General features: G+C 39.5%; 1 protein-coding gene across 3 annotated transcripts; it reads right to left on the bottom strand.

The window, feature by feature from the left end:
- Positions 1–7,415: 7,415 nt before the first annotated feature.
- tnk2a (tyrosine kinase, non-receptor, 2a) lies at positions 7,416–24,569 on the bottom strand. 3 transcript variants are annotated; one of them, XM_053674770.1, is made up of 16 exons: positions 23,339–24,569; positions 19,858–22,621; positions 18,836–18,903; positions 18,490–18,693; positions 18,200–18,352; positions 17,328–17,605; positions 17,118–17,244; positions 16,438–16,584; positions 15,769–15,863; positions 14,963–15,157; positions 14,183–14,274; positions 13,881–13,925; positions 12,133–13,445; positions 11,909–12,004; positions 11,472–11,599; positions 7,416–11,290 (listed from the first exon to the last, which is right to left on the bottom strand). In XM_053674770.1, exons 2-16 carry the CDS (start codon positions 20,018–20,020, stop codon positions 11,284–11,286), a joined length of 3,111 nt encoding a protein of 1,036 aa, XP_053530745.1. In that variant the 5' UTR covers positions 20,021–22,621; positions 23,339–24,569; the 3' UTR covers positions 7,416–11,283. The 3 variants fall into 3 exon arrangements, with proteins under 3 accessions (XP_053530745.1, XP_017309078.1, XP_047006047.1); XM_017453589.3 differs by having other exon boundaries at positions 19,858–20,027; XM_047150091.2 differs by lacking the exon at positions 23,339–24,569 and having other exon boundaries at positions 18,836–18,898; positions 19,858–19,995.
- Positions 24,570–24,710: the final 141 nt, after the last annotated feature.

Genomic DNA, 24,710 nt, shown 5'->3' with positions numbered 1-24,710 from the left:
TCGGTTAAATCACACCTTTTCAAAGATAGATATCGATGTAATTAACACAGTGATTTATTTGGACACGGTGAGAGGTCACTGAGTCACTTCTACACAATGTAGATGTTCATCTGTTCATCCATCATCACCGGAAGTTACAGTTAATTACACACAGTCAGGGTTACAGACTGCAGGAGATAATTAAGTCTTTTCATCGTTCAGTGGTCAGAAAGTGTTAATTAATTTTCTGAAATAGCAGTCCAGCCCTGACAGTGTAGCTGAAAATCACAGGTTTATATTAACGCCTCCTTCTAAGGGCCTACTTAAGTCTGATTTAGTAGATGTATTTAGTGAGACATTAGTTTAGGAGAAGTTGAGCCAGCTTCACATTGGACTTGAGTTTGTTCACAATATTGTGGCCACAGATTAAAACTCTCATGCGTTGGTTAAAACACATAATTTAGTGCCACAGTTACCAAAAACGTCCAACGACAAAGAATCCGTCAGTGTGAGAAAAGTTGTGCTTAAAATCTCAGTCAGAGGAAAAGCTGTGAGTTTCTCCCGACACCTTCAGGACAGAGTTTAGGCTTCTTTGTGGTTTCTATGTAAGACAACAAGCTGTTTTTTTTTTTTTTGTCTTATTAACTAGAAGATAGAAATAATAAAGAGAGAATAGAGAGAGAATAAAGAGAGAGAATAAAGAGAGAGAATAGAGAGAGTAAATAGAGAGAATAGAGAGAGATAATAAAGAGATAATAAAGAGAGAGAATAAAGAGAGAGAGAGAGAGAGAGAGAGAGAGAGAGAATAGAGAGAGTAAATAAAGAGAGAATAAAGAGGGTGAATAAAGAGAGAATAAAGAGAGAGAATAATGAGAGAGAGAGAGAGAATAGAGAAAAAGAATAAAGAGAGAGAATAGAGAGAGAGAGAATAAAGAGAGAGAATAAAGAGAGGGATGGTGAGGGAACGAGTGTTTATAGCTGCTATAATGGAAGTGAGAACAGGAACTTAGAAATATTTCTACAAATTGAAGACTGGATTGTATTTTCAGAGGCATACGTCCATATGTCTTTTAATCAATATGACAGCTGATATATTCTCTCATGTATGTATGTTTTTAACTCTTTGTTAGAGCTTTATTGTACTATTATGGCATGGTGTGTACAGTAAGGAGGAACATTTGCGTTTCAATTATTAACTCCTACTGCATGCTGCCAGTTTTACCATCATGGCATGAATTGGATCGAGACTCAGTCTCTCTCTCTCTGTCTCTTTTATAAAGGGGGGGGGGGGGCCCTTTCATTTGTATCACGCAGCAGCATTAAATTTCACAGAAATGCAGTTAAAGTTAAAGGGTACCATTACTTTTTTCATATTTTCTCCTATATTTGTCCAAGGATCAGATTGTACATGGCTGATTGGAAGTGAATGACTTGTCTACAATAACAGTCACATAATTTCTCGAAATTATTTCTTTAATGGATGGGAAAGGGTTATGGAAATAATGCCTCTGTGGTTAATAAACGTAACCTTATGCTGATAATATGAGAGAAATCTAACATTTAATTGTAATAAAAGAACTTTCATTATAAGAAAAAGAATAAAAACAAAAGAAAGAGAACATCAAAATTGTATAGTTTTAAACAATACATTATATTTTACTGACACTCAAAGAGAGCAAGACACAGCTAAACTTTTTCATTTGTCTTATTTGTTCATCACATGAAGAATATCTGATCATGTGTGAAAAAGAGTTCTTCATGTGAGAAAATGACGTCTGGAAAATGTGAAAATAAACGACTCTTTACTCTGTAAATCTCTGCTACCTTAAATAGTACAAAAGGAGAAATAACATGAACTTTACGTGATGACTGAATTCCCTGCTCAAAAAAATCATTAGAAACATCTAGAGATGTATAATGGTTCCTAATTGGTACTAATGTGTTTCTGATGGTATTCATGACAGAATGCCCTTTTGGATTCTATAACCAGAAATAACCAGAAAATCCCTGATGGAAACCATTACGCCAATTACCATGAAAATCCATTATCTGTCTTTCCTAATGAACTGCTGGAGGTCCAGCAGGAGTCTGGGCCCTGACATTAACCTTTATAGTTTATTGATTTATTTTCAATGACTTCTGTCATGCTCTGCATCGTCAATCAAGTAAATAATAGCAACACACTGATACACAGCATTCACGGTTCTATAGATTCATTAAAATACAACCATTTGATATAAGACACTGAGAATAATCTGATTTAAGAGTGAATGGAAACCATTAGACAATATTCATGAAGAAATGGGTTAATGTTTAATCACGATACAGAACCGTTTCAATTCTGTGTTTTTTTTCCTCCTAAAAGCAGTAGAAAAAAATAAAGTTATCTAACCTTGACTAAGGTTGAAAAAATGAAAAAAATGAAAATGCCCCCATTTCAATCGCTCTAACAAAGCCTTTCTGAACAGTCAAAGCATCTCTGATTTAATTTGTATGTTCAAACTGCTGTATCTTAAAGACAGACATCTTGTGTTTCCAGTAAAGTCTCACTTCTAATATTTCAGAAACAACAGAAGCTCTTTTCTTCTCCACCATGTATTTGTCAGTTCACATTTTCATCAATGCTGTCTTTTCATCCTGAGCCACTCGTGTTCAGTGCTCCCACTGCGCACCACCGCATCGTTATTAACTACAATAAAATGTCCCAAGATGATCCCTGACCAAGAATAACACGAGGAGATAAAAGCTGAGTGTCGTTACGGAGAGTGGGTTCTGTACGGGAGAGACATCAAATAAAATAAATCTGTGATTCTAATAAGAAATAAGAAACATACTAGTACTGTTAGGCCCTGATTTATTAATAATAATCCTTAATTAAACCTGAGAAAGGACAAACCCAAATTCCTACCAGGATCCATAGCTTCTCTCTAAAAGTCAAAGTAAAATAGTGGGGGGAGTCAAATATAATGGATTTACAGCCCATTAAAGGCATGTGTCTCACTGCTGAGGGTTCCCACCACCAGAGGTCCTACATTTCCTCCTTGTGCCTCACTGTGTCTCACTGCGTCTTAGTGATGTTTTGAGGTTCTTGTGAACATCGATGGCATCATGAATTCTGCTGAATAACAGGAGATTTTAGCTCAAAAGCTGGTTGCCTCTGCAAGGAGGTTAAAAATTGGTCTAGACCGAACTTTCTGTACAAACTTTGTTGCAAGACACAAAATGATTCTTGCAAAAAAAAATAAAAAATCTCATTCTTCAGATTTGAACCCTGATGAAAAGTGAAGATGACGTCCAGGTGCACAAACCTGAAAATATACAGGAGTTTCAAATATCCAAAATCATCTCAAAGTGTCTCTGTACATTTAAAGTCAAAATAATACACATTGTCTGTTTTTTTTCTTTCTCAGTTTATATGTTATATTGTTTTGGTTATCATGAAGGCTGGTGATTTTGCATCATTCTGCTGTGTTTATGTTCCAAGTGCCTACATTCATCAATGATCCGTAATAAAACGCATGCAGTGGCATGAGACTGGTCTAAAAGGCATCATGCGTGAACAATGAATCTGTCTGAGGAGACGACTGAAACCTTTTCACACTTACAATGGCTTGTCTCACACCTACCGAAAAAAAAAAACCCAGATTATGTTCCATGGTGGAAAGAGAAGCACTTTCAGAAGCACTCCTGGGCCGTGACATACACAGAACCAGTTCCTCAGCCTCGGCGTGGAATAACAGAGACAGTGACGGTGTGAATGGATGAACGTTTCCTATTAGGATCCAGTTTGCTGCTTAATTAATTTCAGATCTGACATCGGATATTACTTTAATAAGAGCTTTCAGAGTAAACGGGCGTCCGAATGCTTTTTATCTTCCTCTGAACGAGCGGCAGAAAGAAAGAGCGTCTTGGTGACATTCACTTATCGGTTTCTGTGTGTAAATGAACACTGATAGGTGAGCATGCCTTCAAACCAGGAGCTGTGTTCTTATCTTGAGAAGAGCCACCTGTAGCATGGAGGATGTTCTGACACCCTGCCGCTGTGTTGCAGAAAACCTGTCGCCTCCCCAGTTAATTAAAGGGGACATGAAGGTTAAAGTCAAATGTCACTCCCGTCTCCATCTTTATCTCAGAGGGGTTTGTTTTTTTGCTCTGTGCCAGTCCTGTCACATGGCTTTCACTTAGTTAACTCATTTGTTTAATGACGTTATATCATGAATCATAAATGACCTTTATCAATTATTCACCCTTATTTACAATTTATAGATATTTTGACGAATCAGAGTAAATTCATTCAGTTACATAGAAATCAAATTGTAACAGTCTCAGTGTTTAAGTCTAAGCTTAAAACTTATTTGTTTACTCAAGCCTACTCTGACTAGATTCTGTTCTACTACTTCGCAGTCATAATTATCTTTTTTCTCCCTCTCCTTTCGCCGAGCCCCACACGAATTTATGGAGATACTAGAGATCCAGATCCTTTCTGCCTCTGGATGGAGCTCAAATCTTCTCTAATTCCAGACTGCTGGGACTACGGCTGCTCCTAACGCCATACAGACTTCATATAAATCCATAATGAACTTTTTCACACTAACTGTTGTTACCCAGATGAGGATGGGTTCCCTTCTGAGTCGGGTTCCTCTCAAGGTTTCTTCCTCTTAAAACATCTTAGGGAGTTTTTCCTTGCCACCGTCGCTACTCAGTGGCTTGCTCAGTTGGGATAAATTCACACCTTTAATATCTGTATATCATGTTGATATTTCTGTAAAGCTGCTTTGAGACAATGTCTATTGTAAAAAGCGCTATACAAATAAAATTGAATTGAATTGAATTGAATTAACAGAAGCTACAAACACAAAGGATATTTATGGATGATTCATATAACTCTCTCTCTCTCTCTCTCTCTCTCTCTCTCTCTCTCTCTCTCTCTCTCTCTCTCTCTCTCTCTCTCTCTCTCTGTGTGTGTGTGTTATAGTAAAATACTCTCCAGAAGTGTTCTATTCCTCTTAAACCACAGCAATTTACCAACAATTTAAACTAATTAAAGAACGACATGTCATACTTTGTATCCATTTATAGTTGTATTTAATGTTGCGGAATATCCATGAGACAAGTTCTCACTTATGTTATAGCAGCTATAAACTAGCCTCTCTTTATATTCTTTCTTGTCATGTTAGTGAGAAACAGTATAGAAGTGTAAACTCTTCTGTCATGAAGATTTCAGAAAAATTAAAGTTACAGCTTTACGTCTGACAGTTACACAGCGCTGACACTGGAGACTCCTTCCATACACGGTACATAAACACATTTCTCCTTACAGAAAACGTGACCATATCAATGATTTATTTAATCTGTTTATTATTAGTAGAGCTTCTGTGGCATGAGTCCCTGTGAACAAGCTGTTGCTATAGAAACGATAGCAAATTAGAACCAGTGCATTAATATAAACCTGTAATGTGCAGCTGCGCTCCTGTCAGAGCCGCTATTATAGAAAACTAATCAACACCTTCTGACCAATCACTATCCAGAACCCATCATTCATTTTTTTAAATGAATTTAATGACACAAACATGAGGCTTGTTGGAACTTGAGGAGTTTTAAGTGTAAAAACGCTCAGTGCTAGACTGGATGTTGGAGATGGAGGGTCTTTGTTAAGTTCTTTGTCCGATACCAGTCACAGAACCAGAATTTGGACCCTGCTCTGGCTGATTTCCTCTCATCTGGGCCCAGGGAAGAAATCACACAGACACCATCATTCAGTGAAAGCTTCTTAATTTAATGATACAGGAAGAATAGTGTATACACAGAGAATTATTGATAAAGAATGATAAATGTCAATTGGAACAAGTCACAGATAAAATCAATACATCTGCTATGCAGGTTTGAGTGACATAAGAACTAGAAGACGTCTAGTCTACCAGATAATAAGAGAAGAAGAAGAACCGAGAGAGAGAGAGAGAGAGAGAGAGAGAGAGAGAGAGAGAGAGAGAGAGAGAGAGAGAGAGAGAGAGAGGACGGAAGGCGGGGTGATTAGGAATGCTCAAAACAACATATACCAAGAACACAAAACAATAAGTTCCAGTACATCATGACACAAACTAGAGAGCTTCAGAACTGAACACCGGAATTGATTTTTGTAATAAATTATTTAAACCTCATGGTCTTGGGAGTCACTCAGCGTCGTTCCTCTGATCTCTTACACCAACAAATTCTATTTCTATTCTCTGAGACCTGTCAGGCTGTGGGGTTGTGACCAGTATCCAGACAAATAGCATCCTGAAGACTCTCCCTTTACTTCTGTAGGACAAATGAAGGGCTGTGGTAACCTCCTCCGGCTCTGATGAAGGTGATGGAAATGACTCGGTGTTGACTTCTGACCTCGTCTCTGATCACTGACGCCTCTGACTCATCAATCTCTGAGATACTCTTATATTTCCTATAGTTCTTCATTTTTAAAATATTAAAATATTGAGCTGTTGCACGTTCTATCATTATATATATTTATAGAACAAGACTCTATGTTCAGCCATTTTCACTTCACCGTACTGTTTCAGTTACTGGAGCATGAATTTCACTGTTTTTCTTCCAATACCATGTAATCACTTTCTCTCTCTCTCTCTCTCTCTTTCTCTCTCTCTCTCTCTCTCTCTCTCTCTCTCTCTCTCTCTCTCTCTCTCACACACACACACACACACACACACACACACACACACACACACACACACACACACACACACACACACACACACACACACAAAGAGGTTCCTTGACCACACAGAAGACTTTATTTTCAAGTACAACATACTTTATTATCTTTAGCAACAAGTGCGATTCCAGTTCCGACAGAAGAGATTTCTATATCTTCTTATTTGTGGCTGGATCGAACAAACCCACTTTTATTTTCCTTCTCTGTGTTTATTTCTATATAAAAATACAGGTACATGAAAATGCTTTTAATTCTGATCCAGTGTGCACTTTTCACAGCGTTACAGGAAACTGGTTCAGCGTGAAACTTCAGCAGTCGTGATGGGAAGAAGGAATGATGGAGTAATGCAGTAATGTGTTGATATTAAACAAGGTCGTGTGCACAGAAACAGAGCTGAAGTGGAAATTCTTTGAGTAACCAGCATATCAATGCACATTGTAAACCAAACTTCAGACAAAAGCGTGCATCCTCAAAGTCGCAGGAACTCGAAAATATCACTCTGTAATATTGATTATTTCACAGTAATGCAGATATTTGATGTTTTTTTTTCATCCAGACAGTCATAGAAATCATTTACACATACCTAATATTTATTTACCCTGCTGTAACATGAGTTAAATTATTGAAGGACGTGGTAATTAGCTATTAGCTGAGAAGTTGTTAAATCTGGGAAAATTCTCCAGAGGCCTCATTCATTAACAGTGTATGTACAAAGCAATTCATGAAAAGGGTATGTCCATTCTCTCTCTCTCTCTCTCTCTCTCTCTCTCTCTCTCTCTCTCTCTCTCACACACACACACACACATTAGGATTTATAATTACTATACGAGCCAACAGAAGCATCACAGCTTTGCTTTATATGAAATTTAACAGTTGTGATTAAAGTTCATGTTACTCGATAACCAGGTGTAATTTCTTTTCCATTAATGTCAGGAGTGTGCTTTAGGTTATAAAAGTGGTCAATATGTGTTGCCAGGCTAAAGAATAAAGAAGGATGATTTTGCGGTGTGGTAAGAGAGGTGACGAGGGCATCGATTGCGCCGTCGCTGGTACATGCAACTTGGCCATGACCTCCCTCTGTAACTCCTTAAAGATGTCAGCTGACTGCGAGGTAGATCGGTTCTCCACAGCGAGTTTGGATGGAAGGAACAGATTGTCTTCCACTTTGCACTTGGGATCTAAATCTCCATCAACACTGTCATAATTCTGCTGGTCTGGATTGTCAGTCTTCGCAGTGTTTATGGAGCTGACCTCCACGTCCTCCTGCTCCTCAGACTCTAAAGCTACCTCATCGTATGCAGGGAGAGAAGGCAGCGGCCGGGTGTCCCAGTCCACCATGGGGGTTGGGTGCAGAGGGTTCGGCAAACTGCGGTATGGGCTCTGTGGAGGACCATAATCCAGTATGGATGCTCTGGATGGAGCTGACCTCCACGTCCTCCTGTGTGTTTGTTTGTAATGATTTTTGACTTTAATAATGAGTTGTTTTCTGTATTTTTTTGATAAAGACACCAGTTTTCTAAACATAATCAGTCAAATTATCTGCACTCATGCTTGTATAAAGGCTTGTTAGAAAATAAATCAGATTTCTATTATGTGAAATCATCACTTTATTAAAGTCTACACGAGCTATAATTTGGGCCTGAGACGTTCCCCTTTAGACAGTAGTATTCAGAATAAAAGCTTTACTTTCTCTGCACTTACTTTACATGAAATATATTTGTATTATTATTATTTATATGTTTATATTTTTAATCGTATGTTTTGTTACTGACTGTCTGTGTATTAGTCCTCGGTTTCTTGAACTTATTATTAGTCAGTAGCTTTATGTGAGTATTACTCTCATCCCCTGTGGAGCTGTCTATATGTATATATGATCATAAATGAAACATACATTTAACAGCATGTTAAAAATCATTTATAGTTATTTATGGAGATCGAAAGCTTGATCACGTGGTCTTACATTAGTTGACACATGCATGGTTTTATAAAAGTGATTTTTGTTCATGTGCAATCTTTAAAGTCGAATCCATGAAATGTTTATGGATGAGGCCTGAGCTGGAAAACCGAAGCCCGGCACCACGGCCATCAACAAACATTACACATCTTTGGTAGCTTGGTAAACATGAGTGAAGAAATGAATGATCCACAAAGAATCAACACAAACTGTGCACATCTGATGGGCAACAATGCTCAGTGAGGCTGCTGAACCACAAACACTGAGAAAAGGAAGGAAAAGTTCACACACCACAGCTCCAAAAATAGAAAATCATTTATTACTTGTTCTAATGTAATAAAATAATTAATAAATCATTTTGTATTTTTGGAGCTGTGGTGTGTAAACTTTTCCTTCCTTTTCTGAAGAACTGAATGAATAAATTATGGAACGAATAACAGGTATAGTGCCCTCCACTAATTTTGGCACCCTTGGTAAATATGAGCAAAGAAGGCTGTGAAAAATGGTCTTTATTGTTTAACCTTTTGATCTTTTGTTCAAAACATTCACAAAAATACTCTGCTCTCATGGATATCAAACAATCACAAACACAGGTTTATAAAAAAAAAAAAACCCAAACATTTGTTAAATATAGCTGTGCAACAATTATTGTCACCCCCAGGAATTCATATGAGAAAAATATATGCCCATTGATATTTTACTTTTTTTTTTAGTACACCTGGGTGACTAGGAACTGGTAATTGTTCAACCATGACTTCCTGTTTCACAGGGGTATAAATATGAGGTAATACACAGGCCAAATTCTCTTAGTCATTCATAACAATGGGTAAGACCGAGGAATATAGCTGTGATGGGCGGCAAAAGGTTGTTGAGCTTCACAAAATGGGAAGTATCTATAAGAAAATAGCACAAGCATTGAAAATGCCCATTTCCACCATCAGGGCAATAATTAAGACGTTCCAGTCAACTGGAAATGTTATGAATCAACCTGGAATTGGACGTGTGTCTATATCGTCTCAACGCACTGTGAAGAGGACGTTAGAGCGGCCAAAAAATCTCCAAGGATCACAGCTGGAGAACTGCAGGAGTTCATTGTGTCTTGGGGTCAGAAAGTCTCCAAAACTGCAATCCAAAGTCACCGACAACACCACAAGCTGTTTGGAAGGATTTTAAGAAAAAAGCCTCTACTCTCATCCAACTCAAGCGTCTTCAGTTTGCCAGACACTACTGGAACTTCAAATGGGGTTGGGTTCTATGGTCAGATGAAACCAAAATAGAGCTTTTTGGCAATAAACACCAGAGGTGGTTTTGGTGCACACAGAGAGGTGGCCATATGTAAAAGTACCTCATGCCCATGGTTAAATATGGAGGTGGATCTTTAATGTTTTGTGGCTGTTTTTCTGCCAGAGGACCTGGACATTTTGTTAGGATACATGGCATCATGGACTCAAATATCAAATGATATTAAATGAAAACCTGACTGCCTGTGCCAGAAAGCTTCAAATGGGCCGTGGTTGGATCTTCCAGCAGGACAATGATCCAAAACATACATCAAAATCAACACAAAAATGGTTTACTGACCACAAAATCAAGGTCCTGCCATGATCATCCCAGTCCCCTGACCTGAAACCCATAGAAAACCTGTGGAGTGAACTGCAGAGGAGAGTCCACCAGCGTGGACCTCGAAATGTGAAGGATCTGGAGAGATTATGGAGGAATGGTCTCAGATCCCTCGCCATGTATTCTCCAACCTCATCAGGCATTATAGGAGAAGACTCAGAGCTGTTATCTCGGCAAAGTGAGGTAGCACAAAGTATTGACTAAAAGGGTGTCAATAATTGTTGCACAGCTATATTTAACAAAGATTTTTTTTTAATAAACCTGTGTTAAACCTGAAATTGTTTGATATCCATAAGAGGAGAGTATTTTTGTAAATGTTTTGAACAAAAGATCAAAAATTTAATCAATGAAGACACTTTTTCACAGCCTTCTTTGCTCATATTTACAGAGGGTGCCAATATTAATGGAAGGCACTGTATTTATATTTTTACACCATCTGTGGCACATAAAATAAAATGAAAGTTTGATGAAGGAATGTTAAAGCAAAACTACTAAGTATTCCACTACTGCATAAATGAATAATATTTAGACATTCTTCACGAGGTCCCTGTTTCATCAATCCCAATACATAAATAAACTCCTCAGAATTAATATATCATAAATATTTCACATATTCAAAGCGAATAAATATAAACAATACAGCGACAGTCATCTTCATACACATCTTTGCTTCATACATCAATAAATATAAAACAAAACTTAAATAATAACACATGAATGTCTTAAATAGACAGATTTAGTACAGTATCTGATTTAAACACAGCGAGTTCCAAACAAAGCTCAACAGCAACAACCACAAAGTATCCTCCACATTCTCAAAAAATAAAAACTACATATTTTTAAACATCAGCACGTTTAGCTTTAGTCCAGACAGATGCAGTTATGAACTATTCAGAGTCCTGCAACAGTCAAAAAAGAACACAGGAGTAATGCACAGACGTCTCGAGCAGGATCGGGTTTAGATGAATATTATGTGATTCTCAGTGGACAGAAGGGGGCACTGTGCTCATCTTCAACGCTGGGTTTAGTATCTGTGACAAGACAAAAATAAAAACCTTCTCGCTTAATGCTAATGTACAGTGAGCTACAGTACATAACACCTGAATAAGCCCTTCATCACAACTACACTCTTAAAAAGAGGTCCCCTGGGAGAACCTTTAAAGTAGAAAGGGTTCCTAGTAGATCAGAAGATGTGCCACAGTTTCTCAGTACCTTTGTCTGGAGGAACCATATGAGTCTATCATCTGGGTGCTCGCCTGCTCCAGGTTCCAGCTGCACCTCTGCAGAATTTCCACACACTCGGGCCGAGTCTTCAGACCCAGACGGAACAGCTGTTCCACCTGTCCAACACACACACACACACACACACACACACACACACACAATGATGTGATTGATGATCAGCGATTGATCGTTGTGAATAACGGTGATTAGTGATTGATAGTCAGGAAGAATGGTGATTAGTGACTGGTCATCTGGTCATCATAATGGTATATCGAGTGTACAAGCAGCTGTGATGTGAGATGGAATAATGGCGTATCGAGTGCAGGACAACCTAGCGACAAAGTCACGGCACCTTTTCTAAGTAATTCTAATCAAAATGCAGATTGTTAGTAAGCCGTAACAACAGCAGCCATACTCCAGGCTACCTTCAGGTACTCAATAGCCTTCTGAATGTTCCAGCCGTGACTCTCGAGCGCTGTCTGACACTCCTCTACTGTCACTCCATGGACCGCCTCCTCTACCTGCAGACATAGATACCAACGCATCACCTTCCTTATACCTCACACACACACACACACACACAAACACACACACACACACACACACACATCGGAATATGTTCTGGAAAGCTAGGATGCTCTGAACGTACCTGTTTCACACTGCTGTAAGTGTTGAATGCTGCTGAGCTCTGAGAGCTGCTGCTGCTGGGGTTGGAGGAGATACTGGGCTTGATGAACTGCTGCTGCACCATGGGTCTAACAGTCGCCATGTTGGTCCGTCGCTCTTTGTTTTGCTCGCAATCTTTCACAAACGTCTCATATCTCTCAAGATACGTCGGCCTCTCAGGCAGCAGGTGGTACTGAGTGCTGCTGGCCTTGGTGCTCTCGCTCATGATGGGCAGGTTGCAGGGGCTCTTGGCTCGAGTCTGGTCTATATTGGTGCAGGAAGTGGCATTCGTGGGATTGTAGTTGATTCTACTGGGGCTGAGTGTGAGCTTTGGAGGGGTAGTGGATGGAGCATAGGAGTATGATGAAGGGGAGAGGCAGGATCCCAGAGAACCAACACAGCACAAAATTGGTCTGAGTGGAGGTCTGAATTGCTGAGTGGAGATCATGGGACTGGGGGATCGCGAGCTGGGCTGGGACATGGCATGGTCTCGGGGAGGGATCTTAGGAGGCTGAGGTCTCTCATCGTCATCACACAAAGAGACAGAAAGCCTGGTGCACGTCCGTCTGGAAGGCCGTGTTGGCGGGATAGGGATCCTGGGTGGGACCTCGGGCTTGTCCTCGCAGGAGGGCAGGATGATTTTGCGGTGTGGTAAGAGAGGTGACGAGGGCATCGATTGCGCCGTCGCTGGTACATGCAACTTGGCCATGACCTCCCTCTGTAACTCCTTGAAGATGTCAGCTGACTGCGAGGTAGATCGGTTCTCCACAGCGAGTTTGGATGGAAGGAACAGATTGTCTTCCACTTTGCACTTGGGATCTAAATCTCCATCAACACTGTCATAATTCTGCTGGTCTGGATTGTCAGTCTTCGCAGTGTTTATGGAGCTGACCTCCACGTCCTCCTGCTCCTCAGACTCTAAAGCTACTTCATCGTATGCAGGGAGAGAAGGCAGCGGCCGGGTGTCCCAGTCCACCACGGGGGTTGGGTGCAGAGGGTTCGGCAAACTGCGGTATGGGCTCTGTGGAGGACCATAATCCAATATGGAGGCTCCGGACGGAGCGGAGTTGGAGGCGGGAATCTCCGTAATGGGGGAAGGCGAGGTGGAGCTGAAACTATCGTCTCCAAAGTCGATGAGCGAGACCTCGCTGAGGTGATCATCTGGGTCTGAGTTCTCCCATGGACGAAGGCGTATCCCAAGGTATGACGGTGCTTTCAGAGAGAGCTTCTTCAATCCAGTGACTATCAGATCATTGTCATCATCATCATCGTCAATTACGGAGTCATAGAAAGGCTCTGAGAATGTAAAAGCAAACCAGAGCTGATCAGTAATGGAGGAACAAATTTACAGCTCAAAAAAATTCAAGTGTTCATAGTTTATATATCTACGAAGGAAAGAAATCCACAATGTTATAAAAAAATCCCCAGTTCTACAGTAATAATAATCCCAGAGGCAAGATACCAAAATGTACCATTCAAACCTATCAAAAAATACATCCAAATCTTTTGGCTAAACGACTCTTGTGTATACACTGTACCCTATGTAATGCGCATATAAAGTGAACAGGAAGTCGTGTGTTAGGGAATGAAATAAAAAGAAAAACTTCTGCATAAAGACAGAGATGGCAGATGATCATGTGGATCTCAGGGCGGCTTAGAAAATGTCAAATTAATCTCCTGTGTTGTATATAATCCACAGTGAAAGAAGAAGAGAACGGAGATGGTTCTTACTCTTGAGAAGAATTGCCGGCTGAGGAGGACGAGGTGGGGGTTGCTCTGACGAACCACGGTGGAGAAAAAATGATCATACAGAAAATAAAATAATCATCAAACTATTCATTATCAATTCATTCACTATTTCATTCATTTCTAACTGATTAGACATTTTGAATTAATTATTACTTAGAAAGTAGTTAACAAATGCTTTATCAGAGATGGAACAGATCAAGAAGGAAGACAATGTTCAAGGGTAACATTACATTTTTAATCAAAGTATAGCAGCTAGACTCTCTAACTTTGTTTTGGTGTCTCACTTTTGGCGCGGTTTGGTAATTTAGTTGGCCGGTCAGCATTCGGATCCATCCCAAGAACATCAGGGGGGTCCATGGGGTTCCCCAGGTATATACTACATTCAGAAAGTAAAAACAGAGAGATTTACTAACGTTTATTTTTTAACAAAGTTGTAAATATGGAACTAGAAATGGTACACTGCCCTCTGGTGGTGACAAACAGAACATTATGTACAAATATACAGTACATATAGAATAAACAGGGTTTGGAAAGTTACTTTAAAAAATGTATTCCCTTATAGTTACAAATTACTTCATAAAAAATGTCATCAGTAACTTAATCCAAGTATCACGATATGAAAGTAATGTAAAGGTAATCTGATTATGTTTAGATTACTTCAAGGTAACATATGTAAAAAAGTCAAGAGATAAACAATATGATCGAAAATACTTTTATCTATAGCTTATTGTAGAGCTTAAAAACATGTTCAGTGTTTGGATTTGTTTTAATAAAATAAATAAATTTGTTGCTCGTGTGAGCCACGACTGGCAAGAGAGAACCAGAACTATGATCAAGCAGCTGTCTATATTGTGTTATGTCAAAAGATTTTTAAAAATGTAATCCTGATAGTATTCACATTTTTTTTTTACAAAATGTACCTGTAATCTTTGTTTTGTTTTTTTTACAGCTACCGTTTTTTTGTATCCTGATTACATAACGCCGTTACATGCAGTCCGTTACTCCCCAAACCTGAGAATGAAGAATCTCCAGCGTCAGAATAATCAGAAGCCCGGGTTTCTTACTCATCGATTTTATCAGGAGCGCCCCAGCTGCGGTGAGGGTCGGTGTCTCCGTGGCCCGTGTGGATGAAGCTGTGTTTAAGAGGCCTGCTGATATCATGGGCAGAAAGTCCAGCTACAGACGTCACCACGTTCCTGGGGAACTGACCCACCTTCAGAGTTTGTCGGTTCTGACCTCGCCACCAGTAGTTCTCCGCTCTAAACAGATTTTAGACCAAATTCAAAATCTAGAAATATTTGTTTAAGAGAAATTCCACTAATCAGATTATAGAAATAGGACTCCTTGTCTAATGGTAAGTTTTCACATGATAGTGCACTTTGTTTAATTTTCTACGTAATGTTGAAGTATAAAGTTATTGACTTTTTTTTTGCATACATTTTTGTACCAAGAAAATAAATTCAAGCTAATGAGGTTAACATCTGCATGAATATTATACAAGTAATTATCTGCATAATTATTCAACAAGTAAAAATGTAACAATTGGTTTGAAAACAGATAAAATCAGCTGTGTTAATTAATGCTATAAAAGATGAGACTTTTTAGGATAATAAAGTGCGTTGTAATACACTATGGATATTAGATCAGATCATATCACAAGTATTAGCAAACATGTAATAATAAATAATAATGTTTAATGATTTATTTATTAAATAAGTGATAATTAATGTCAGTAACATGAACTTTGCTTTCGCTTCGTGTTCAGTAAAATAATTGAACCTCATCATGAATAGATTTTTTTTTGTTTTTTTTAAAAAAAAAGTCAACTCGATGATTTTGACTACAGTAAAACTTCACGTGATCACGTGACCTGCCCTCGATGATAGTGATGACGTCGTTGGCGTGGATCTTCAACTTATCTGGTTCATCAAAGTCCTGCAGCGCTCTCATGTCTGTAGGCATCGTCTGCAGAGGTAAAACATCAGTGTGTATAAAATATCTTTACACGCACACCAATAATCCAAATCATGCAAGTGCTCATGTAAACCATGATATCGTCATACCAAACTGGATTTTCTGGATTTACGGGATGATTATTTTTATTATATAATAATTATTATTATTAATATACTGTTTATTTGACAGCTTTCTGACATTTTTACATCTCATGGGTGCAAACAGAACATATTAACTGCATATAAAACTATCTAAACAAATTTACAGACTCATTTTGCCTTTCAAATACGTTTTGTTAGACCTCAAATAAATATCCGGCGCCCTCCACTAATATTGGCACCCTTGGTAAATATGAGCAAAGAAGGCTGTGATCTCTTGTTCCAAAAATTCACAAATACTCTGCTCTCATGGATATCAAACACGACGCAGGATTATCTGAAATAAAATATCCTTGTAATTGGAACTGGAGCTCTCGATGAGCTGATGAAATCAGAGCCAAAATCGGATCGTAAACATTTCTGGACATTAATGAACATTAATCATAATCTAAATCTGAACAGAATGGCAATTGATCGACTCTCACCTCCACGAGGAAGTCTCTCAGAGACACGAACGTCGGTCTGTCCTCGGGTTTTGGAGACCAGCTCTGCAGCATGACGTTGTAGATATCCTGAGGACAGTCCTCGGGTTTAACCAGCCTCTCGCCCTCCTTATCGATCTTATGGAGGATCTGAGGAACAAAATTAACAGCACGATGATGTAATAGCTTCAGTAGATTTTCTATAACAGCAGCTCAGACATTAGTGCAGCTACAAATCAAAGGTTTATATCACTGCACTCGTTCTAAAACGTTATAGTTTCTATAGCAACAGCTCCACTAATACTAAACGGATTTAAAAAAATCGTTCACATGGTTCAAGATTTCTTGAAGTAAGGAGATGTTTAATTAACCCTTATGGAAGGAGTCTCCAGTGTCAGTGCTTTCTAACCAGTCAGAAGTAAAGCTGAAACTTTAAGTGAAAATGGGAATTCACTTGTACATGGATGTTTCACAACAATAAACGTCACTATAAACTATAAAATTTGTAATTGTTGGTAAGTTGCTGTGGTATAAGAGGAACAAACACTTAGGGACACACAGTTGTAGGAAACTAATCAACTTCAGGGTGCTAACAGTAACTCCACTTTAGTATTTTATAAGAAAATCAACACACACGGTGTTTACTAGTTATTTACATTTTGCCGCATGTGTAAAGTGTGTACCTGGCTGCCATTGAGGCCGAGCCATGGCTCCTGGCCGTGACTGAACATTTCCCACAGCGTCACACCAAACATCCAGGTATCACTGGCATGTGAGAAGGTTCTGGTCTTCAGGCTCTCTGGTGCACACCTGATCAAGCACAGAATGCATGTGAGACAAGCAAGAAGAGAGAGAAAAGTGGAAAAGAAACTCGTCTCTACAAAACTCCTCACCAGGCAAACGGAACCTTGTGGTGCTCCTGCATCACGTAATGGTCGTCGTTCTTGGGCAGCGCACGCATCAGGCCGAAGTCTCCGATCTTGACGAGGTCGTTGGAGGCCAGCAGGATGTTGCGAGCGGCCAAGTCTCGGTGGATGAAGCGGCGTGACTCGAGGTACGCCATACCACATGCGATCTGCACGGTGTAGCGGCACAGCACCGAGATCAGGATGTGACCCTGACGCTTTCTCAACCTGTCCAACAGAGAACCAAGTGGAGCCAGCTCCGTCACCTACACGTAAACACACACACACACACACAAGACAAACAAATACACTTTTATACACGTTTTGTGGCCATAGCAAACTAAAAATTCATGCATATTTGATAAACACCAATCAGCTGTAATTTACTAAGCACATTCATGGCATATTTACATTAACCACACCTACAAAACTCAAATCTCACGGAGAGCTGAACGCTGAAAAATGATGACTTAACTGTGAAAGAGCGCCCCCTAATGGCAGTGTGCACTAAATCTTCCAGTAATGCAGCTCAGCCACTGCAGCGCTTCAGCCATAGACACACACTAACTCCTCCTCCTTTTATGAGGTGCCATTACTTTTGTTCTCATTATACAGCTAGTCTTATTTGTGTTATTTTATGGATTCTTATTTGTGTTATTTTATGGACTTTCTTTCAAGTCGTTAATATGATTTAATATGACTGACAGTGTTAAGAATTTACTTTCAAATTAAATGTAAATAACGTTTAAACAGCGCTTTAAACCCAGCCCACTGCATACAGTCCTGCAACAGATAGAGCGTTAATTCGATAGTGTTGCAATAAACACGTCAGAGCTCAGAGTTTGGTCTTCGAGCCTCACCATCTTCATGGGTTGTGTGAGGATGACGCCGTACAGCCGGATGAGGTTCTGATGATCCAGGGAGTGCATGGCGTTCACTTCCTGTATGAAATTGTCCAGACCTTCTGTCTGATCCAGCAAATCCGTCTTCAGGCACTTCACAGCAACATTCAGCTGCAATCACAGACACACACACACACACACACATTACAATCTAATGACCTTGATAAAGGCTCTCATGCCTGCAATAAGGTGTGCACACAAAGAATATTTCTACGTGTGTGTGTGTGTGCGTGTGTGTCTCCCCTCACCACTCGTCCAGACGGAGCCTGCCATTCCCCTCTCTTCACCACGCCGAACGATCCGTCTCCGAGTTTCTCCAGCAGCGTCAGGTCTCTCTCACTGATCAGACAGGTCAGAGCCGCCGACTGGGATTCACCGTGAGCTTCAGCCGAAATGCTGCAGGTCAACGAATCTATCTGAGTCTCCGTCTCCGGTCTCTTACCTGTAAACACCTGCAGGGGCGGAGACTACAGCTGAGACTCCACCCACCTTTATTTTTTATCTCATCCAAATGTAAACTTTTGCACGCAGCTGTGTGTATTTCTCTGTGATGATGACGACGCGTCTCTGACGTGAGACGTGAGAGCGGCGTACCTTCATCCACGACTTGCGTTTACACATCGCTCTCCGTCTCTTCACAGCTTCCCACAGACGCCGCTGACCTTCACAACACCACACACAGAGAGAGAGAGAGAGAATCCTCTTTAACCTTCTTTTCTTTTATTTTCAGACACTTACAGCACCACTGTTCTCTTCATGTTTACATCCTACTCATATTCATCACTTCATATTATTTTATTTCTTAACGTCAACATAAACGAGTTTCTTGTTATTTTTGTGATTATATGTTTCATATCACACAAAACCTCATGTGCAAACAAATTATGCTGATGGAACGAGGAATCTTTCAGGATCTTTTAATTTCTAAAATTCTAAACATCTCTAATTGTGATATGAAGGTCAGGTCAGAGCCAGCTTTCCAGCTTAGAAGGTTGAAAATATATAAATGCAAACTCCACCCACACACACAGGGCTGCGGCGGGAGTCGAACCCCCAACCCTGGAGGTGTGAGGCGAACGGTGACCTGACGAGGACAGGTCAATACACGGAATATATAAGAATGTAAAATGAATCGTTTTGTAAAACAAATCTGAACACAAGTAAACATCCATCCATCCATCTTCAACCGCCCACTCCTTTTCAGGGTCACGGGGGAACCTGGAGCCTATCCCAGGGAGCATCGGGCACAAGGGGGGGGTACACCCTGGACAGGGTGCCAGTCCATCGCAGGGCACACAATCACACACAATCACGCCAATCAGCCTACCATGCATGTCTTTGGAGTGTACCTCTGGTTCCACATGCAAGTTCCGCACACACACAGCCACGGGAATCAAACCCTGACCCTGGCGGTGTGAGGCGAACATGCTAACCACTAAGCCACTGTGCGCCCTCACAAGTAAACAGTTACACTGAAATGAATCATTACGGAATCTGATTCCCTCTGATTCACATCTGACGCTGTTAGAGGCTGAGCACCTGTGAGTAGGAAGCATGTGGCGTGTGTTTGACATGCGTTTGACGTGCGTGTGACGTGCGCCCACCCACGTGCCCACCTGGCCGCCCCATGCCGATCTTCTCCAGGTCTTCGGTCTTCACGTAGTCGAAGTGAGAGAGCCGAGTGACGTTAAGCTCGTCTCGGATTCGCAGGAAATACTGCTGCAGCTGCACGTCTGTGAGCAGCTCCATGAGCCACTCCGTCCCCTCGTCTGACTGCATGTCTGCTCTAAACACACACACACACACACACACACACGTGGTATACTGTCCTCACGACTCACTGTGTTAATCCATGACACACCTCATGTTTAATGCATTATTAATTATGTACTGTAGTAACAGATGCTCCACTAAATAAAACTTTGTTTATAATATAACATATTTTATTAGTTCACTCCACAGGTTTTCTATGGGTTTCAGGTCAGGGGACTGGGATGGCCATGGCAGGACCTTGATTTTGTGGTCAGTAAACCATTTTTGTGTTGATTTTGATGTATGTTTTGGATCATTGTCCTGCTGGAAGATCCAACCACGGCCCATTTGAAGCTGTCTGGCACAGGCAGTCAGGTTTTCATTTAATATCTGTTGATGTTTGATAGAGTCCATGATGCCATGTATCCTCACAAAATGTCCAGGTCCTCTGGCAGAAAAACAGCCCCCAAACATTAAAGATCCACCACCATATTTAACCATGGGCATGAGGTACTTTTCCATATGGCCACCTCTCTGTGTGCACCAAAACCACCTCTGGTGTTTATTGCCAAAAAGCTCTATTTTGGTTTCATCTGACCATAGAACCCAACCCCATTTGAAGTTCCAGTAGTGTCTGGCAAACTGAAGACGCTTGAGTTGGATGAGAGTAGAGGCTTTTTTCTTGAAATCCTTCCAAACAGCTTGTGGTGATGTAGGTGACTTCAGATAGTAGTTTTGGAGACTTTCTGACCCCAAGACACAAATAACATCTGCAATTCTCCAGCTGTGATCCTTAGAGATTTTTTGTCCACTCGAACCGTTTTCTTCACAGTGCGTTGAGACGATATAGACACACGTCCAATTCCAGGTTGATTCATAACATTTTCAATTGAATGGAACTTCTTAAAAATTGCCCTGATGGTGGAAATGGGCATTTTCAATGCTTGTGCTATTTTCTTATAGATACTTCCCATTTTGTGAAGCTCAACAACCTTTTGCCGCCCATCACAGCTATATTCCTTGGTCTTACCCATTGTTATGAATGACTAAGAGAATTTGGCCTGTGTGTCACCTCATATTTATATCCCTGTGAAACAGGAAGTCATGGTCGACAACTTCCGGTTCCTAGTCACCCAGGTGTATTAAAAAAATGTAAAATATCAATGGGAATATACTTTTTATCAAATATAATTTTTTTTACTTACAAGTATATTTTTCTCATAAGAATTCATCGGGTGCCAATAATTTACAATAATTATTTATAATATTTATAATTTCTGTTACTCTTATTTTAAAATAAAGTTGACATTCATTTTATTAATAATTATTTATGAATAACAATAATTACATTAAATGAAATTGTATAGGAAACAATCAACATAAGGTCTATTAAAGAACATAAAATTATATAAACTTTTATTTGGCTTTCTGTGATTCACAGATTCACACATTTCATGTTGGTGACCAAAAGATTGATTATTTTATGGATTATTTTAAGACTTAATCATTTATAAAGATTAAAAACAGCATCTCTACACCTTTACGATCATCGCAAATGTCATAATTTAGAAATAAACATGGATATGCAAAGCTTATGTGGAATTAATTTTATGACATCACAAGCTGAGCTCATAGGTAGCCCCGCCCCCAAACTGCTATATTTAGAAATAGTTAAAAAGCCTGGTTTAAATGAATTTACTTAATCAATTTGACACAAACACTTACAGCTATAGAATCAGAATCAGCATCTGGGCGGAGTTTAATCGTTTAAACATCAGATAAAAAGATGAAAGATGTTTAATAATATTTCAGCCTGCAGACAAACTCAAGCCTTCTGCTTCTCTCTCAAGCCGACGGTAATCTGAGACTCGATCCCTCTTTCATTCAATGCAGCGAAAAATAAACCGTGTGCTCCAAATTCATCTCCCATAAGACACGTCCTGGTTCACAGTAAACCAGCGAGAACATGCCCACTCCAAAACATGCCACAGAGACTTAAAGTCATAGCTGTTCCCATGGCAACGCCGCAGCTTCCCTCAAAATCCTCATCCATAAATCATCATCCATCCTCTTAATCCTTCTGTTCTCTGTTTCTTCCTTCATTCCTGCATCTGGTGACACACTGATGAGTTGACTCGCTCGCTCGGGCTGAGTCATGACAGGACACGAGGCTCAGCGTCGGCCTCTATGCGACTCTGATACACTGTTTACGACTAAGAGCATAACACTGAAATTCTAAACATAACCGTAAATGATACTGAAAACCGCATCCTCACACAAACACACAAACACACTCACACTCAGAGCATCTAGCTGGTCATATAAAGCATTACTAAATTATTCACAAGTAAGCACAGAGCACTGCTGAGCTCTGGATTGTGATTGGTCAGGAGGTGTTGATTAATTCTCTATAACAGCAGCTCTGACAGTAGTGCAGCTGCACATCACAGGTTTATATTAATGCACTCGTTCTAATGCGCTATCGTTTCTATAGCAGCAGCTCATGTACAGGGACTCGTACGGTGGAAGTGTGAAAACGCGTGGAAGGAGTCTCCAATGTCAGCGATGTGTAACAGTCTGTAGCAGTCTTTCCGACATCTTCAGGACAGAGGAGTTTATGCCTTTTGTCTTAAAGACAGAGAATAAAGCCAGGCTGGTGAGAGAATTACCCTTTACAGCTGCGGTAACGTAAGAGAGAACAGGAACTAACTTGTTTCACCATCATTAAATGTAAATAGAAATTGATTAAAAACAACAACAACAACAGCAACATCTTTAATATCTGCTCAGTGGTCCCTTTCTATTGATAGACAGGGTAAAGTGGTGCCAATACTTTGTCCAGAACAACAGATGGATTCCAGTCTGTAGCTGTACACCTACAAAACGACCTGTACGCTAGGTATACCCAATAAAGAGGCCCATAATTGTATATACTTTTTTTTTTTTTTAGCGCCTTAAATTTACATAAACTATTAAAGGCACCAAATATTCTGGATTTCACCAGGCAGCCTCAATATTTTACACACACACACCTCAGGACATGTAATAATTCCATTCTGCATTCTGGTTTTAGACAGAAAGCCGCTTGTAACGCGCTCATGTAGGAGTCATAACTGTAATAAATCATGACGTTATAAATAATAATAATAATAATAATAATAATAATAATAATAACAATAATAACACACTGACGCTAACAGTAACACACCGGATATCCGCTGCTGATGAAGCATCTCTGATATGTTAATAAACTGTCAGTGTTTATTCACTTGGTATTATTACAGTAATGATGTCGGTATAAATCCGGTGTGAAGATGAAACCTGGCCTTCTGCTGCACAACTCACCTGCAACGGATTCAGCACGCGCTCAGCTCATTGCCCTAAATTCCCCGTTAAATTCCCGTTAAATTCCCGCAGTGGAGTCGCATTTCAGATGAGTTCAATCCTATGTGTCGGAGCCCTGCACTCCGGATTATCCTGCTCTAATTATACAGAATGTACACACACACACACACACACACACACACACACACACACACACACACACACACACACGCAATATTAAAGACACAGTGCTGTTCACCCTGGTGTTGCCAAATCCACAGATTTCCCTCACAATGTGTGTTAATCAGTCCATTTAAACTGCTTGTAATTGTACAGAATACTCAACTATTCCCATATCCATGGTTGTACTTAATGTAATGAAATAATATTTAAATATATATATTACATTATAGCACAGTTGAATACATGAATCTGATTGGTCAAAACGTCAGAAGGTGTGCAGCTGTAACATGCGCCAGTTTTATATGAATGCTCTGGTTCTAATACTTAATTATTTCTATAGTAACAGCTCATTCACAGGGACTTGTACAGCAGATGCTCCACATAATCTAAACTTAATAAAAAAAAAAAAATTAGACCTATTTTTTTTCTAAACAAACATAATAGTTGATTTGGTGACTTATTATTATTATTATTATTATTATTATTATTATGATGATGATGATGATGATATGTTCATTCATGGAGTCTCCAGTTTCAGAGAACTGTAACAGCAACAATGCTTCTGCCCATACCCCCCCAACCCAGGGTCTCCAGGAGAAGACACTTTGTTTTAGAGTTTATTGCCGTAGCAGCTAAAATGGCTATTTTATGGAAAATACAGATATTAATCAAACACAGCTTAAAAAGTCAGACATTTCTGTATAACATGACTCTATGGAAGATTCTTTAAAAAATTTGTAATAGTTTCCCTCAGTCCATCTTACAAAAAGTCTGAAAGTTTGTCCTGATAAACAGTGACATGTCACATTAGACATGGCGAAGAGCAAATAAATGTTTTACAGTGTAACCATAGTAATAGTATATAAATCTATATTTACTGTATACCTGTCTGTTTAATTTTATAGCTCAGCTATTCTTTATTTATTGCAATATGCAGAAAACATTTAAGATTTTGTTGAAACAAAAAATAGATCAGTTAATGTATTATTATTATTATTATTATTATTATTATTATTATTATTAGTAGTAGTAGTAGTAGTAGTAGTATTGTGTTGTTTTAAAAAAAATTCTGTCTTTGATGTTAACAAGACAATAAAACACAGCCTGAGTGAGTGAGATCTCGGACGAACTTACTTTCCCTCCGACACTGGAGACTCCATCCATAAATAAACATTAAATGGTCAAGAATTAAAATGATTAATTAAAATCA

Source organism: Ictalurus punctatus, chromosome 23, assembly GCF_001660625.3.
Source record: "Ictalurus punctatus breed USDA103 chromosome 23, Coco_2.0, whole genome shotgun sequence".
NCBI lineage: Eukaryota > Metazoa > Chordata > Actinopteri > Siluriformes > Ictaluridae > Ictalurus > Ictalurus punctatus.
Note: the sequence above shows the minus strand (reverse complement) of the source record. Positions and strands in the feature narration are given on the sequence as shown.